We start from the raw sequence: 13525 nt of genomic DNA, 5'->3' as shown, positions 1-13525 counted from the left end.
CACATTTACGACAAAAGACAGAAAAGACTGCCGTACGCCGGTCGGCGAGCACGAAGACAGGGGAAACTAGTAGTCACTGGAGAATGGAGAGAGAGGAGGGGGGAGGGAGAGGAGAGAGAGAGAGAGAGAGAGAGAGAGAGAGAGAGAGAGAGAGAGAGAGAGAGAGAGAGAGAGAGAGAGAGAGAGAGAGAGAGAGAGAGAGAGAGAGAGAACAAAAGGCAGATGTCACGTGGTGGCCAGAGTCGCTGATGGATGTGGTGTGTGGCGTGGAGGCGAAGGCAGAGCCAGTGGTTCAGGTGGAGAAAAGGCTTCCCTTTGTGATGCAGATGACAACGCAATCAGCCTCTCTTTGTCTCGACCGATGGGCTCTGCTCCCGGGGACATGGAGAGCCCAGACACTAATCCGCAGGGTTTGTGTTCTCCAGAGGCAGTGTCACAGTACCTGGGGGGGTGTGTGCAGACGGGGGTCTCTGAGATGAGGTCTGACCTCTCTCAGGGTCTCTCTACACTCTTCCTTCTCTCTCCTTCTCCCCGTGTCTTCGCTCAGTATGGCCAGGTGTGCCAAGTGGAATGTTATTTATGAGCCCTAGCTATACTGTTCAACACGTTATGACTAAAGATTCACATCAAGGGTGTGACGGCAACAGAGATCACATCGGTCAGTTCATATTATAAATGCACGATGCATATAAATAAAGATTGATATCAAGAATGTGATGGTAACGAAGACTACATTGGCAATTTTATCTCATTTCATCTGGTTTGTGAGCATGGTCAAATATTTTCATATCCTAAGCTCACACTTGCAACCAGACTAGTACACTGACCAGGCATAATGAGCAAACTGCAGTGACGCAAAAACAACATGAATGGGTCTGTGCCTTATTAGTGAAATCCTTGTCTCAGTAAAATAATTCAAATCACCAATTAGACGGTAATATTCATTCATATAGGGGTCCAGAGGTTCAAACCGCTTCAGCGCTGCAAACATGTCATTCTCCCAAATGACTTCCTCTCTCAAGGGGTTTGGATGAATCAGGTTCCACTGGGTGAACATGACGTACCGAGTGTCTGTACTCTGCCAATTAACATGTTCTAATTAAGACAGGATGATATAAGAACATCCTCGATCTGGATTCCCGGGTAACATCTGGGAGGTTACGTGGAGGTAAGACAAGTTGCTTCATGCGGCCGCAGGTGTTTATTCAAACGTACCTTTTCCATCGGTCAGCACTAGACACTGTATGCAAATTGCATCCCACAGAGGTGCGACCTGCCTACTGGCCAGCAACTCTTGATTTAATTACACAGTTACTCTCATTAACTTCCTACATCAGTCCAGAAACGCAAACCTTATGAGCTAATCTACATAGCAGACACATTCGGTAATAGAGTTTGAAAAATGGAGGAGTTTAGCGTCACGCTACATGCCGAGCGTGTTAAGTTAGATTGTATCATTGTCTGTGTCCGGTTTTTTGGTGTCCCAATCTCAAAATGTTAGGATTAAAGATGTGAGAATAGCCCTAGTCATAGCCTCTCACTTTCAGACCATACACTTTCCCAGCCACAGACTGAAACAATTATAGCCCTTGGGTAGAACAACACACCTATCCTTAAAGCACTGCAAGAAAAACAAAACTCAAGACCCATAATTCAACTGATCCACAGAAAAGAATACACTTTTACGTAATGCATCTGTTCACCATTCATAGTGCACAGTACCTCTAGTGTTTTATAAAAAACTGGTTTTGTTGAAATTCTACACTTAGCCCATTTAGAAATTGATATCCTACTATTTTATGAACAGAGCTTGTGTTATATACGCAATTGGGCCCCCTGCATCAACTCCTGAATGTAAATACTCGGAACTTGAGATAAGATGCAATTTTCTAAATAATCAATGCTACATATAGAGACTTGTCCGTAAACCTTTTTATGGAGAGAAGTTCACCGGGTTCTAACTGGCATGTGCAAATCGAAGACTTTGAAGAAAGGGGTAGATTACACCTTTCTCTGTGGGTGTGCAAGAGACTATGACAGCTCGAGATATACTGTACAGTAGAGCTTCCTTTTCCGAAGGGGGAGTGCATATCCAGTTTTGATATTCTTCATCCCGTGCGAGCAGTGATAACAGTCTGCGCAAGTGTACGTTTCAGCTCATTTGAGTCACCCAACACTGCTGGGTAAGTGGAGGCTCTAACTGCACATTAGCATTTCAGGTCAATGAAATAAACGAGGCCTTCAAATGAAAATGATAGCAGTTAAAGGATTGGCCACCTCCCCTCCCACTCGAAACCGGCATCTCAATGGAATAATGTCAATTTGAGAAGGACTAATAAAAGAAAAGGGGAAGGATTTACTCCAATGTGACATAAGGGAAAACAGAACTGTAAAGTAGGGATGCACCGAAAATTTGGCCACCAAAAATTAGCGGCCGAAAATGGTTAAAAAGGCTCTTTCGGCTTTCGGAAAATATATGACCGAATGTCAAATAACGTGTTGTTGTGATGACGTAATCAAAACGCGACTACAGACATAGCATGCGCAACGTGTAACGTGAGCAGCTTGGCAGCTCTTCCTGCATTCTACAGCCTGTGATAACCAACTCCTCTTGGGAGTAGGGATGCCCCCCGAAACTCAGTTCTAAACTAAATTAGAAAAAACCGGAGTATTGATAAGCTCCGACGTTAACGGTACTGCTATCGGTAGTCTCTAGGAGCGGATTAGCTACGGAGCTAACAGTGTACCATCCATCTGCGACGCAACGGTGGCAGCAACAGTGGACACAGAGTAATGTTAACGTTATGTCGAGTTCATACTACACTACACGTATGAACTCGACATAACGTTAACGTTACTCCATTTCCATGAAGTGTTTAATTAGCAGCAATCTGTTGTTGAAAATTTAACGTTAAACCGGAAATGGAAATGCGAGGACAGGAAGCAGTCATCAAATCATTGTAGTCTTTTAGTCTTATTAACTAAAAGATTTTAACAAAATAAAAAGCAGCAGCACTATTGCATAACTGAGTCATGTTTGCTATGTATTTCTTTCTTTAGGGGAGTAGGACATTTATTTCACAGTTTTAGCATGATGTTTTATAGATGGCTAGGTTAAACACAGGTTTTTGTTTTTAAGAGGGGGGGTTTGATTTGATTTGATTGAAGTTTATTTCAAATATGCAACACAACAAACAAACATCAAGTACATCAACACCTCTCGTGTGTGTGTGTGTCTTTATGCAGATCTTTATGCAGTTTTAAAGCACCTTGGCTTTGTTCTGAATGCACTTTGTTGTAGTTATCCTACAGAGAAAAGAAAATGCACTTGACTTTAATGCACATTTTGTTGTATGCAAAGAGAAAATGTTTAAATTGTACAATCTTTCAGCAGTCAGTCTGGAATTAATGTATGCATTCAAAAGTGCTGAATAAATGTTTTATGGGCCCATAAGTGATTATTAATATTATTTAAGTTAAGTGTTGCCATAATCATGTATTTAGCCATAATGAGGTAGCAAAAAAAATAAAAGAAATACATTATATATATATATTTATATTAATCATTTTCGGCCTTTCGGCATTCGGTTTTCGGCCAAAGTTCTGTTTCCTATTTTCGGTATCGGTTTCGGCCAATCGGTGCATCCCTACTGTAAAGTATTCTTTGAAAATCTTTGACGTCATATGTGAGATCACTTTATGTTGGAACAGGAGTCAAAAGGGGAGATTCAACTTGTTTTCCAGGTTTGTCATCCAGATATCAACGTAATTCCTATGCACATAGAAACTCAACACGCCCCGCTTTGAAAGAAACACACCTTAACTCTTTCTGGCTTCCTTTTTTGTTGTCGTTGTAACTTGTATCCAATCACTACTTCAGACACATTTCTAGTTAGACTACCACATATGTAGAAAGCAAACGACCGATCTGAATCCACCTTGGGTTCGTGGCTTTCTTAACATGAGCTTTTTACTGCCCTGTTCTTGACCAACATAATGGCACCGTGAATACGGGGGGAGAGTGGAGCACGGATATGGCTGAAACAAAAGAAGGTGGTGCAAAATCCAGTGACAGTTATGTCATCCGGGGAGAACCGGTGTTTGTATAACAGGAATGCGCTCGGCCAACGATCAACATCTCAGAGCCCCGGTGATACCCCTGCCTTAATCTCACCCTCAAGGTAGCCCTAGATGTTCCTGAAATCTGACACCCCACTCAAGGGAAACAACTGGTACCAGCACTAATTTAAATTTAGCATGCAAAGTGACAATGGCTGGGCCCTGGGCAGCATGGATTAGGGCTTGAATAGAGGTGGATTCTTTGTGAAAGCCTGGCGGTTGCATGTAGCTCCAGCTCCCTGCATCTGCTCACGGGGTGGACTGAGAAAACACTGAATTGTGCCGGTCGCTCAATTTACCTTTATTTAATCCTATTTCAGAGCCCCCTCACTGTCTTTTGTTACTCTTCCATAAACCATAACACCTCCCAGGCATGCTCTAATTCTCATAACACACGACTACAAGTGGTGTAATGGCTTTTATACAATTGGCGCATTCATCCAACCTTATTGCTATACAATAAACACACATTAATTGAAGATTTATTGACCATCCACGGAAAAAGCAGTTCCAAAAAAAGAAAATAGAAGTTGCCTCCGTGTGTACTGTGTAGTGCTCGGAGGTGCGCTGTTTCAAGGCATGCCATCTAAGAATGAAGTGGGCGTGTGTTATTGGATTGATTGATTGATTGAAATTTGTATTACAGATAGACAGTGCTTACATCTTTACAATTGCCGAATTCATCCAACCTTATTGCACACACATTAATTGAAGCATAATGGAGATTTATTCACAAAACCATCCGCAGAAAAAGTAGGTAAAAAAAAGAATTTCTCTTCTTTAATTTTTTTTACCTACTTTCTATAGAAGCAGCTCGGAGGTGTGCTGTTTCAAAGCATGCCATCTAAGAATGAAGTGAGCGTGTGTTATTGGAATGATTGATTGAAAATTGTATTAACACAATGGGGACGAACAACGGATATATACGTGTTTCGATTCCACCCGTTGTGGACAGAAGCACGGACAATCCGTGGCAAGTTGTTTTGGCTTTTATTCCATTTTAATAACCTATTCAAGGTCGCCGAGCTGCACTGCAGATGTACCCTACTCTTTGAATGAAGTGCAATACCGGCCAGATCCTCTTAGGGGCGCTATCGCGATAATAGAGTGTTCCCTGTGGCAGAAGTTGTCTTTTTTTTTTTTGGATCTCTAATGTAGTTTTCTACTCATCTGAAGCGATAGCTATTGTCTGTTGCACGGGATACGTTTTGGATTGTGGATTTCACTATGCAATAAGGGGATTTATCATCAGCCAATGGACATATCGATCTATCAGATGGCGATCGATAACGGGGAAATGCTCTGGGGGATCCAACCAGCTCATGGTAAGATCTTTTTCACGTAAAGTACAACCCGATCGGGCATTGTTTTGATAGCCATCCAGGCGATCGGCCTATGTGGCTACTTAGACGAACACGGTTATTGGTAATCAATAATAAGAAACAACGTCCCCCGCCCCCCCCCCCTTACATGCTTGAGGATCGTGCCGATCATACAGGGAACAAAATTTACTTTTTGACTTACCAGCCATTTGGCTGGTAGATTTTAAAAACTACCAGCCAGGCAGATTTTTTACCAGCCAAAAATTAAAAATAGCTTTTTAGTATATCGCCATGTGTTATTATTACTATATAATACTCTCTCATATGCTATTTTCAATTAATATCATAAACAACATAAGGAATATTAGCATAATTTTGAGTGGACTGAAGGAATGAGTCAGCGTTAATAGTTTTAAATGCAAATAATTTATTGAAACATAGAAGTGGGGTCGGGGACACACACACTGTTTCAACTCACCACCCCGCATCATATTGTAGTCTAGTCTGTCTTCAAACTTCCACTCCTCTCGAAACCTTTTTATATTTGAATATCAACATTATCTGTGCATCCTCAGTAATCCTCAGTTTACTACAATATACTCCTCTCCTGAGTCCTGACTAGTGACTTCATCGTCTTTCCAAACGCACGCGCACACACAGAGAAAGGGAGAGTGCCCCCCCCCCCCCCCCCCCATTTCCCTTTCCCCAGTCCACACTGTCTGCTGTTCTCTATGGCTCTGCCGCTGATCAGGATTAGCTTGTTAGCTTACACTAACATAACGTTCATTTCGGGCGATGTGGGCATAAATGAATGGCGACGATGCAATGCATGTTAGATGCATTTGACCCGTTGTGAGAAGAAGAAAAAACCACAGACTTATTTCGGCTCGCAAAATAGGCGCACTGCTGTGTAGCTCTGCTCTCGTGGAACAAACTTAACTTTTTTACTTACCAGCCATTTGGCTGGTAGATTTTAAAAACTACCAGCCAGGCAGATTTTTTACCAGCCATTGGCGGTTGGCTGGTACTTATTTTGTTCCCTGCGATCATATGCAGTTTGAGTTTTAACTGTAGCATCTGTATAACGGAAACGTTAGTAGCTATTAGCCCTTTGCCTTCCAGGAAATTTACTAGACCAAATGCCGTATAACGCTTATATTCACGGCGCTATAAAATGAGAACGTATTGATGACATTTTTTTTCTTTAAGCCATTTTGAAGGGACGGTTTATGGACTCAATTGACAATGAGAATGGACAGATAGCAATACTATAAAGTATAGATTTAGCTCTACAAACCCCACGTCTGTTTACATTTGCTGGTCCTCTAGAGATTTATTAGACTCATCCCAGTGGCCCCGAATGTGTTAATGTCCGCCTTGTTTCGAACTGGTTATGCTTAGGCCCTCTTTCGAAGTCGGTTATGCTTAGAGTTTGGAATCAGGGCTGGTGGTCTATCGCCCTGCTCTAAAGATAAACTTTAAGCATAACCGACTTCGAAAGAGGGCCAAAGCATAACCAGTTCGAAACAACAAGGCTTCAAAGCATGCCGTCTAACAGTGAAGTGAGCGTGTGTTATTGGAATGACTGATTGATTGATTGATTGAACATTTTATTAATGTCCGCCTTGTTTCGAACTGGTTATGACTTGGCCCTCTTTCGAAGTCGGTTATGCTTAGAGTTTGGAATCAGGGCTGGTGGTAGGCTTGGGCGGTATGACGGTATTACGGTATACCAGGGTATTTCGAAATCCCGTCGGTATGATTTTCAATACCGTGACGTCACAGACTGTGCGCCAATGGTTGTAGTGCACAGGACGCGCCAGCAGAGGGCAGGGCAGTCTGTCTTTCTCTCTCTCAGTCAGAGCTCAGCAGAGCCACGCGCGTATTCCTGTCGGTCTTCCATCTCGCGTGTGTGTGTTAATCTGCACGACAAATAAAGACTTATTCTTCTATAGAATGCGGTTATGGACTGGTGGCAGTCCGTTTATTAAGGTCGAATGGATGGACCATGGGTCCACTAACTTCCAGACATTGGATGATTGAGGAATCAGAGCGTTTTTCTAACGTTTTGAAATTGATTCGTGCATGAGTGGACTCGGGACATGTTGTTTGGGTAAGTAAGTTATGTTATGTTGCTGGGATATAAGATATGAATGCTGGGAGTGTATGTTTGGTAAACCGTTGCAGTTCGACTGTGTGTGTGCATATTGGCTTCGCGATTCACTACATGGGTTTAACGGCTTAAGCTGGGTTTTGATTATCACTTAATCAATGCAGAATACATTTTGTGCGTCTGTATGTGTAGTTGTGTACTACTGTCGTGAGTTTGTGACTCACATTGCTCTAATTTCAGCCTCCGTTATACGTTATTTGTTCCGTATGACTAGTTTCATATCTGTGTGTCTCGAATGTGCGCGCTGATTTGTTTACTGGCAACACGGGGCGCTAAGGAATTTAGGTTTGAGGTTGAAGAAAGTGCACTTTTAGGTTGAAAGAACGGCCCTAATGTCAACGTGTTTCAATATATGCGTTATGTATGGTGATAATGAGTATATTGTTAACTTAGCCCTGCCCCCCCCCCCCCCCCCCCCCCGCTGATGAAAATGAAAGTCATACCGTCATAATACCCATACCAGGGTATTATGTCAGCAAGGTATGACGGTATGAAAAAAATTATACCGCCCAAGCCTAGCTGGTGGTCTATCGCCCTGCTCTAACCGACTTCGAAAGAGGGCCAAAGCATAACCAGTTCGAAACAACAAGGCTTCAAAGCATGCCGTCTAACAGTGAAGTGAGCGTGTGTTATTGGATTGATTGATTGATTGATTGATTGAAAATTGTATTAACAGTGAAATGAGAGTGTCCTTTTGACGAATGGCATCTAACAACACACTTCGTGCGATTTATATTTTGTTTAACAATGAGTCATGACCAACCAATTACATAATCCAACATTGTGTAAGCAACTAACACATTCAACGTGACAGAATCGTTTTTGAATGAGTCGTTATGACGCTATCAATACATCCATTCATAAAGATTATTGTCCGCCATCTTGGTTTCATTCCTAAAACCACGAACGGCGGAGTGATTGTAATTTGGTTGTGGGCGGGTTCTGGGATCACGAGCGTGTGTTATGATAAATAACAACGTCTAACTTGACTGTTTCAGCCAATCAGAATCGAGGAATTTGCATGCCATTGTATAATAAAACTTCTCTCACAGTTCAGCTTTCATTCATTCTCATAAAGAGCCTGTCCGATCATATTAATTAAACAGAGAATGCATTGCACCAAAGGCAGCTCACATTAACACTAATTATCCATTTAGAATCAATTAGCATTCAAGAGAATAGGCTTACATGAAATGCCAGTGAAAAAGCTCTGCCGTCTCAATACAGTTGTCCAACCTCGAAGGCCGTTGTAACACGTTGAGTGTTGAGTGGATATGATGGTTCAAATCAAGAAATAATGAGCTATGGAAGAACTAGAAGGTCAGAGGTCAAATTAAAATATAGATGATGTTTGACATGAACAGATTTAGACAGTTTCCCAAGAAGATTCTCCATGGATATTGATTTTTGGCATCGCCCGGACCCAGAGGGTCGTCCCAATACAAGCCACTGAGTGACTGGCTGGCTGGGTGACTCTCTCTCCATTGTTAAAACGTGCATGTGTCAGTGTCGTTGCCTGCAGCAGGCATCAGACCACAGCAAAGCTGCACAAACTCCATAAAACAGCATCATCTGTATAACAGTGGACCACGTGAACAAAACGGCAACTTTGATTGAGCAAAATAAAGTCAGACACAGTCACGTTCACTTGCATTTCGGACATTAGTTAACGCTACACTCACTCAGCATCATCATAGTGATGAATTGAAAATGGGGGACCCTGATGTAAACAAGACGAAAGTCTTTCTCTGGTCTGCATCCCCTTAACAATTGTGTGTATTGAGCCGTACTGTATTGTACCCATTCTGCAATCTGTTAATATCGTTTTTCAATCAATCAATCAGCATCGTCAGACACTGGAATGTATCCAGGTGCCTGGTCTTGTTGATAGTCTACCTATGGAGTCATGTCATTAACTATAAACAATGTAGTACAATGTAAACAATGTAAACAAGTAGGCCTACAAGCACATCGTAAAATCAACACCACAATCCGATCTCGTGATGATGCTATTAACAAAAGTAAGAAGTTCTCAAGGATAAATAATTTGCTAATTTGTCACTTTTATCAAACACGATCATGGGAAGACTATTAACGTAACCAATGCCGTTAACTCATTGACAACGTAAACAATCTATATAAAACATGACCATGGAAGACCTAATATCGGCATAACCATGTTGTGACATCATTGACGACAAATCTGATGTGAGGTTATTTTCTGTTGCATGCTGCAGTGACCTCTTTTTCAACTCTTTATTTTTCATACGTAAGCCACCCCTGCAACTTCATTGGATAGTCAGCTAGGGTGATGTGTATGGGGTAAAATGGAGGGGAGGGGGCGGGGGTATTGGGTAGACGAAGAGACTAACCACTTTCCAAACTGAGAATGAATAGCCTGTAAACATTAGGCAGAAAATAGATATTGCGTTTCTATAGTAGCTCTCAAAGTGAATGGCACTTAATTTTCTAACAAGCAAATAAGAGGCAATTTGTACACTGTAATCCACAGCAGCCATGTTGCCACAGAGTACATGTTTGATTGTCTGATATATGATCCCACAGTGTATACACTTCTAAATACAGTTACATATTTTATCATACATAATTGTAGCCATTACTGTATTCCATGAAGGGAGATAAAAGTAGAGTGGAACTCCAAACACCATTTTAAATAGTATCCTGCTTTATTATTTTGGGCATTTTTGGTGCTATACAGTAGGCTACAGTAAGTGATGAACTAGGCAACATTTCAAAATTAATATAAACATTTATAATCAGAAGATATTAGCCTATATATATACTGTATATACATATAGAAATTCACGTTTGGGACAATGGATATAGCATGTTATTAGGATAAATAATATAAATTAAATAATGTAATCATTTGAAAGCATTTGGAAAAACAATAATTCATGTGGCTGGATAGCAGTGCCTATTAATGTAATATAATACAATAAAAAGGTATTGTGTTTATTTTCCCATATATTTTATTTGATAATATGAATTAGGCAATGTAAGGCAGTAGCATTCATAAAATAAAGTAAAATAGCATATAATTTGTTATCAATTGGTATGAATGAATGAATGAATGAAAACTTTATTTAACAGATTGCAGAATGGGTACAATACAGTACGGCTCATTACATACAATTGTTAAGGGGATGCAGACCTGAGAAAGACGTTTGTCTTGTTTCCATCAGGGTCCCCCATTTTCATTTCATATAGACATTTATGACATACACAACATACATGACATTTATGGCATAGGGACATATAGGTATTTAGTACTGATACATTTGTGACATAAGCGGTATTCAAATATACAGTACTGTTACCCCTAGATCCTGACAGAGTATATACATATGATGGGGAGGGGACTGTACATTAGGAGGGGGTGGGTGGGTGGGAGGGAAATATACATACGGCGGGGAGTATACCATCATTCGCAGCAATACAAGCTATATTATTGGAATTAGACGACTGTATTATACTGTAAGATAGGCCCTCTACCTGCTCTATTTCGGTTTTGTCAGTGTGGTAGGCCAGCATATTGTCTGTTATATAGGTCTACAAAAACAGGTTATATCATTAAAGTGTCAATGTTGCCCAGTTTCATATGTATATGTACACAATAATGACTCTGCATGCTATCGCCCAACTCAATCTTCACTGGTCTATATTAGGTAACTGGACGTCATTAAACCGTCCTACCGTCATTAAACCGCCATACAACTTAATACATCCAAACCATTTTTGCCAGCATTTTATTCTGGGGGGTTTACTGAAAAGTAGCCTATACAGAAAAACAAGTACTGTGTCCTCGTGAATTGGTACACGCACCCCCACATTCATTTGGCAATGGTCTGCACTCCGGCCTATTGTGTTGATTGGTTGATTGATTGAAAACTTTATTAACAGATTGCAGAATGGGTAAAGTACAGTACAGCTCAATACATACAATTGTTAAGGGGATGCAGACCAGAGAAAGACTTTCGTCTTGTTTACATCAGGGTCCCCCATTTTCAATTCATCATAATTAATTATGTGTGACAAATATAGTACGCTACAGTAGCCTACAAGTTGCAATGTAAACGACCATAATCCACCTGCTCTATACGGACTATAAAAATGGGCTGATCTCCATCTACATCACCAACCCGTCTCCAGCTGTCAGTCAACCTGTTTCATTGTGCGCCCAGACAGACGCGCTGGCTGCCGCTCATCACTCGCAGGCGAAGCCTCTGTGTCCCAATGACTGCAGTGGCTTCGCGCAGAGTAGCTGGACTACGATACACACAGAAGCTTATCTCTCTCAGTCTCAGGCGAAATAGAGGATATTTGATTTATTTGCGTGTTAACTATTAATATCATGCAACTGAAGAGAAGCGCCACATTGAATCAGCCCGGTTTGCTGTAGCAGATAGTCCCTTCGTGGCTCCCTGTCAGCATATTACCGGGCCTGATATTGTCACCATAAGAGAAGCAGTGTAACTATTAAGATTAGGCCATTTAACCTGGCATATAGGTTATTATCAACATAAACACGTGTGATGCCCTTCCATCCTGACAGATATAATCTGTGGGGATGGAGCATTGTGCAGCATCCCACACCATGCCGATTGTGATTTATAGCCTTCGCAAATCAAAGAAGTCTGCCTTAAAACCGAACATTTACAACTCGGACATATACATGCAATATATTTCATTGTAGTAGCCTACTGTAAATCATAGTAGACAGACAACCACTGAATAACCATGCATGCGTTTAGCCTGGAACTCAAAACGGCAAGATGCGGACTGAAACATCATCTTACCTTCAACAGCTATTACGGTGGGTATTGTCCATAATATCCATAGAATATCCATTATTGGTTTCTTTGGACAAAAGATTAAAAGGCCCCAGACATTCAAGTAAGTTACGTCCTGAAAGCCATTGACAGCGAACGCTGGCCAGGGACAAGCGGACCTTCGCCTCCAATAGAGCGCTCCCAGATACCATGAAAAACAACTCAAATCGGAATCAAGTTTGGGCGATACCAAAACCCACAGACGGAGGGGTGCACTCGGCAACGCAGAAGTACTCGTGCCAGGGTATTCCTGTAAAAACCTAACCAATAGTATCTGAAATAAATACGTATATTGTTTATGTGCACCATATACAAATACCTATAGATTGAAAATCCGAACTACTATTGCATTTGTTGATGGATGCCATCTTCGACCCCTCCGAAACTACTTGATATTGTCCAGCTGTCAATCATGTAAAGAAAGAGTCTCTCAACTGTTTTATCAACTGTTTAATTAGATATTTTTAGGACCCGTTGGAGGTGTTGTAAACGACAGAGCACTGTCTACAGTAAGGTATTTGATAGTGGCTTTTGTACCACGCCACTCTTATTTGGTGTGCTGCGGGCATGTTTTTTTTTATCAGACCACGAGTTGCACTGCGGTCAATTGCATCCCTTCCTATGTATGGGCCATATCTATGCTGCTGTAGAGGGCAATTGACGCTCTAACAGGTGACATGGAGTACGGAGGTCAATTAAAGTAAGTTTTACATACAATTTATCTTATTTAGCCCAGACATGTATGGCATAGTTACCGATTAACATAGCTGACTTTGATATCGTTTGATGTTGATTTCATTAAGAATGTTGAGTTGCAGTAGCCATAGGCTACATGACTCACTCACCGTGTTTACACAGTGTAATTGGCTTACCGTTGTATTATGTTCAACCAAAAACATTTGCCATCTCTGACAAATATGAATGACTGATGATGAATCATGTGATTTATTATGAAAAGTGATCAATTCCCAACAAAGTAGGCTAATTGCCCCAATACATCAGAAAAACTGATTCATGAGAACATCTATTTTATTGTTTTTCCATGTAAGCTTTTAGGA

At 41.2% G+C, this 13525-nt stretch overlaps 1 protein-coding gene across 2 annotated transcripts in view; it reads right to left on the bottom strand.

Annotated features, from left to right (window-relative positions):
• ephb2b (eph receptor B2b) overlaps positions 1 to 12557 on the bottom strand; it is a 237268-nt gene extending 224711 nt beyond the window's left edge. Inside the window, exon 1 of one of the 2 annotated variants that reach the window (XM_084317592.1) lies at positions 12435 to 12557. In XM_084317592.1, coding sequence (XP_084173718.1) covers positions 12435 to 12486 — 52 coding nt within the window. In that variant the 5' untranslated portion in view covers positions 12487 to 12557. The remainder of the gene's footprint in view (positions 1 to 12434) is intronic. The other variant, XM_084317593.1, reaches the window with a different exon arrangement.
• Positions 12558 to 13525: the final 968 nt, after the last annotated feature.

This window comes from Notolepis coatsorum, assembly GCF_963971535.1.
Source record: "Notolepis coatsorum genome assembly, chromosome: 6".
Classification (NCBI taxonomy): Eukaryota; Metazoa; Chordata; class Actinopteri; order Aulopiformes; family Paralepididae; genus Notolepis; species Notolepis coatsorum.
This window is presented reverse-complemented; position numbering and strand designations above follow the sequence as displayed.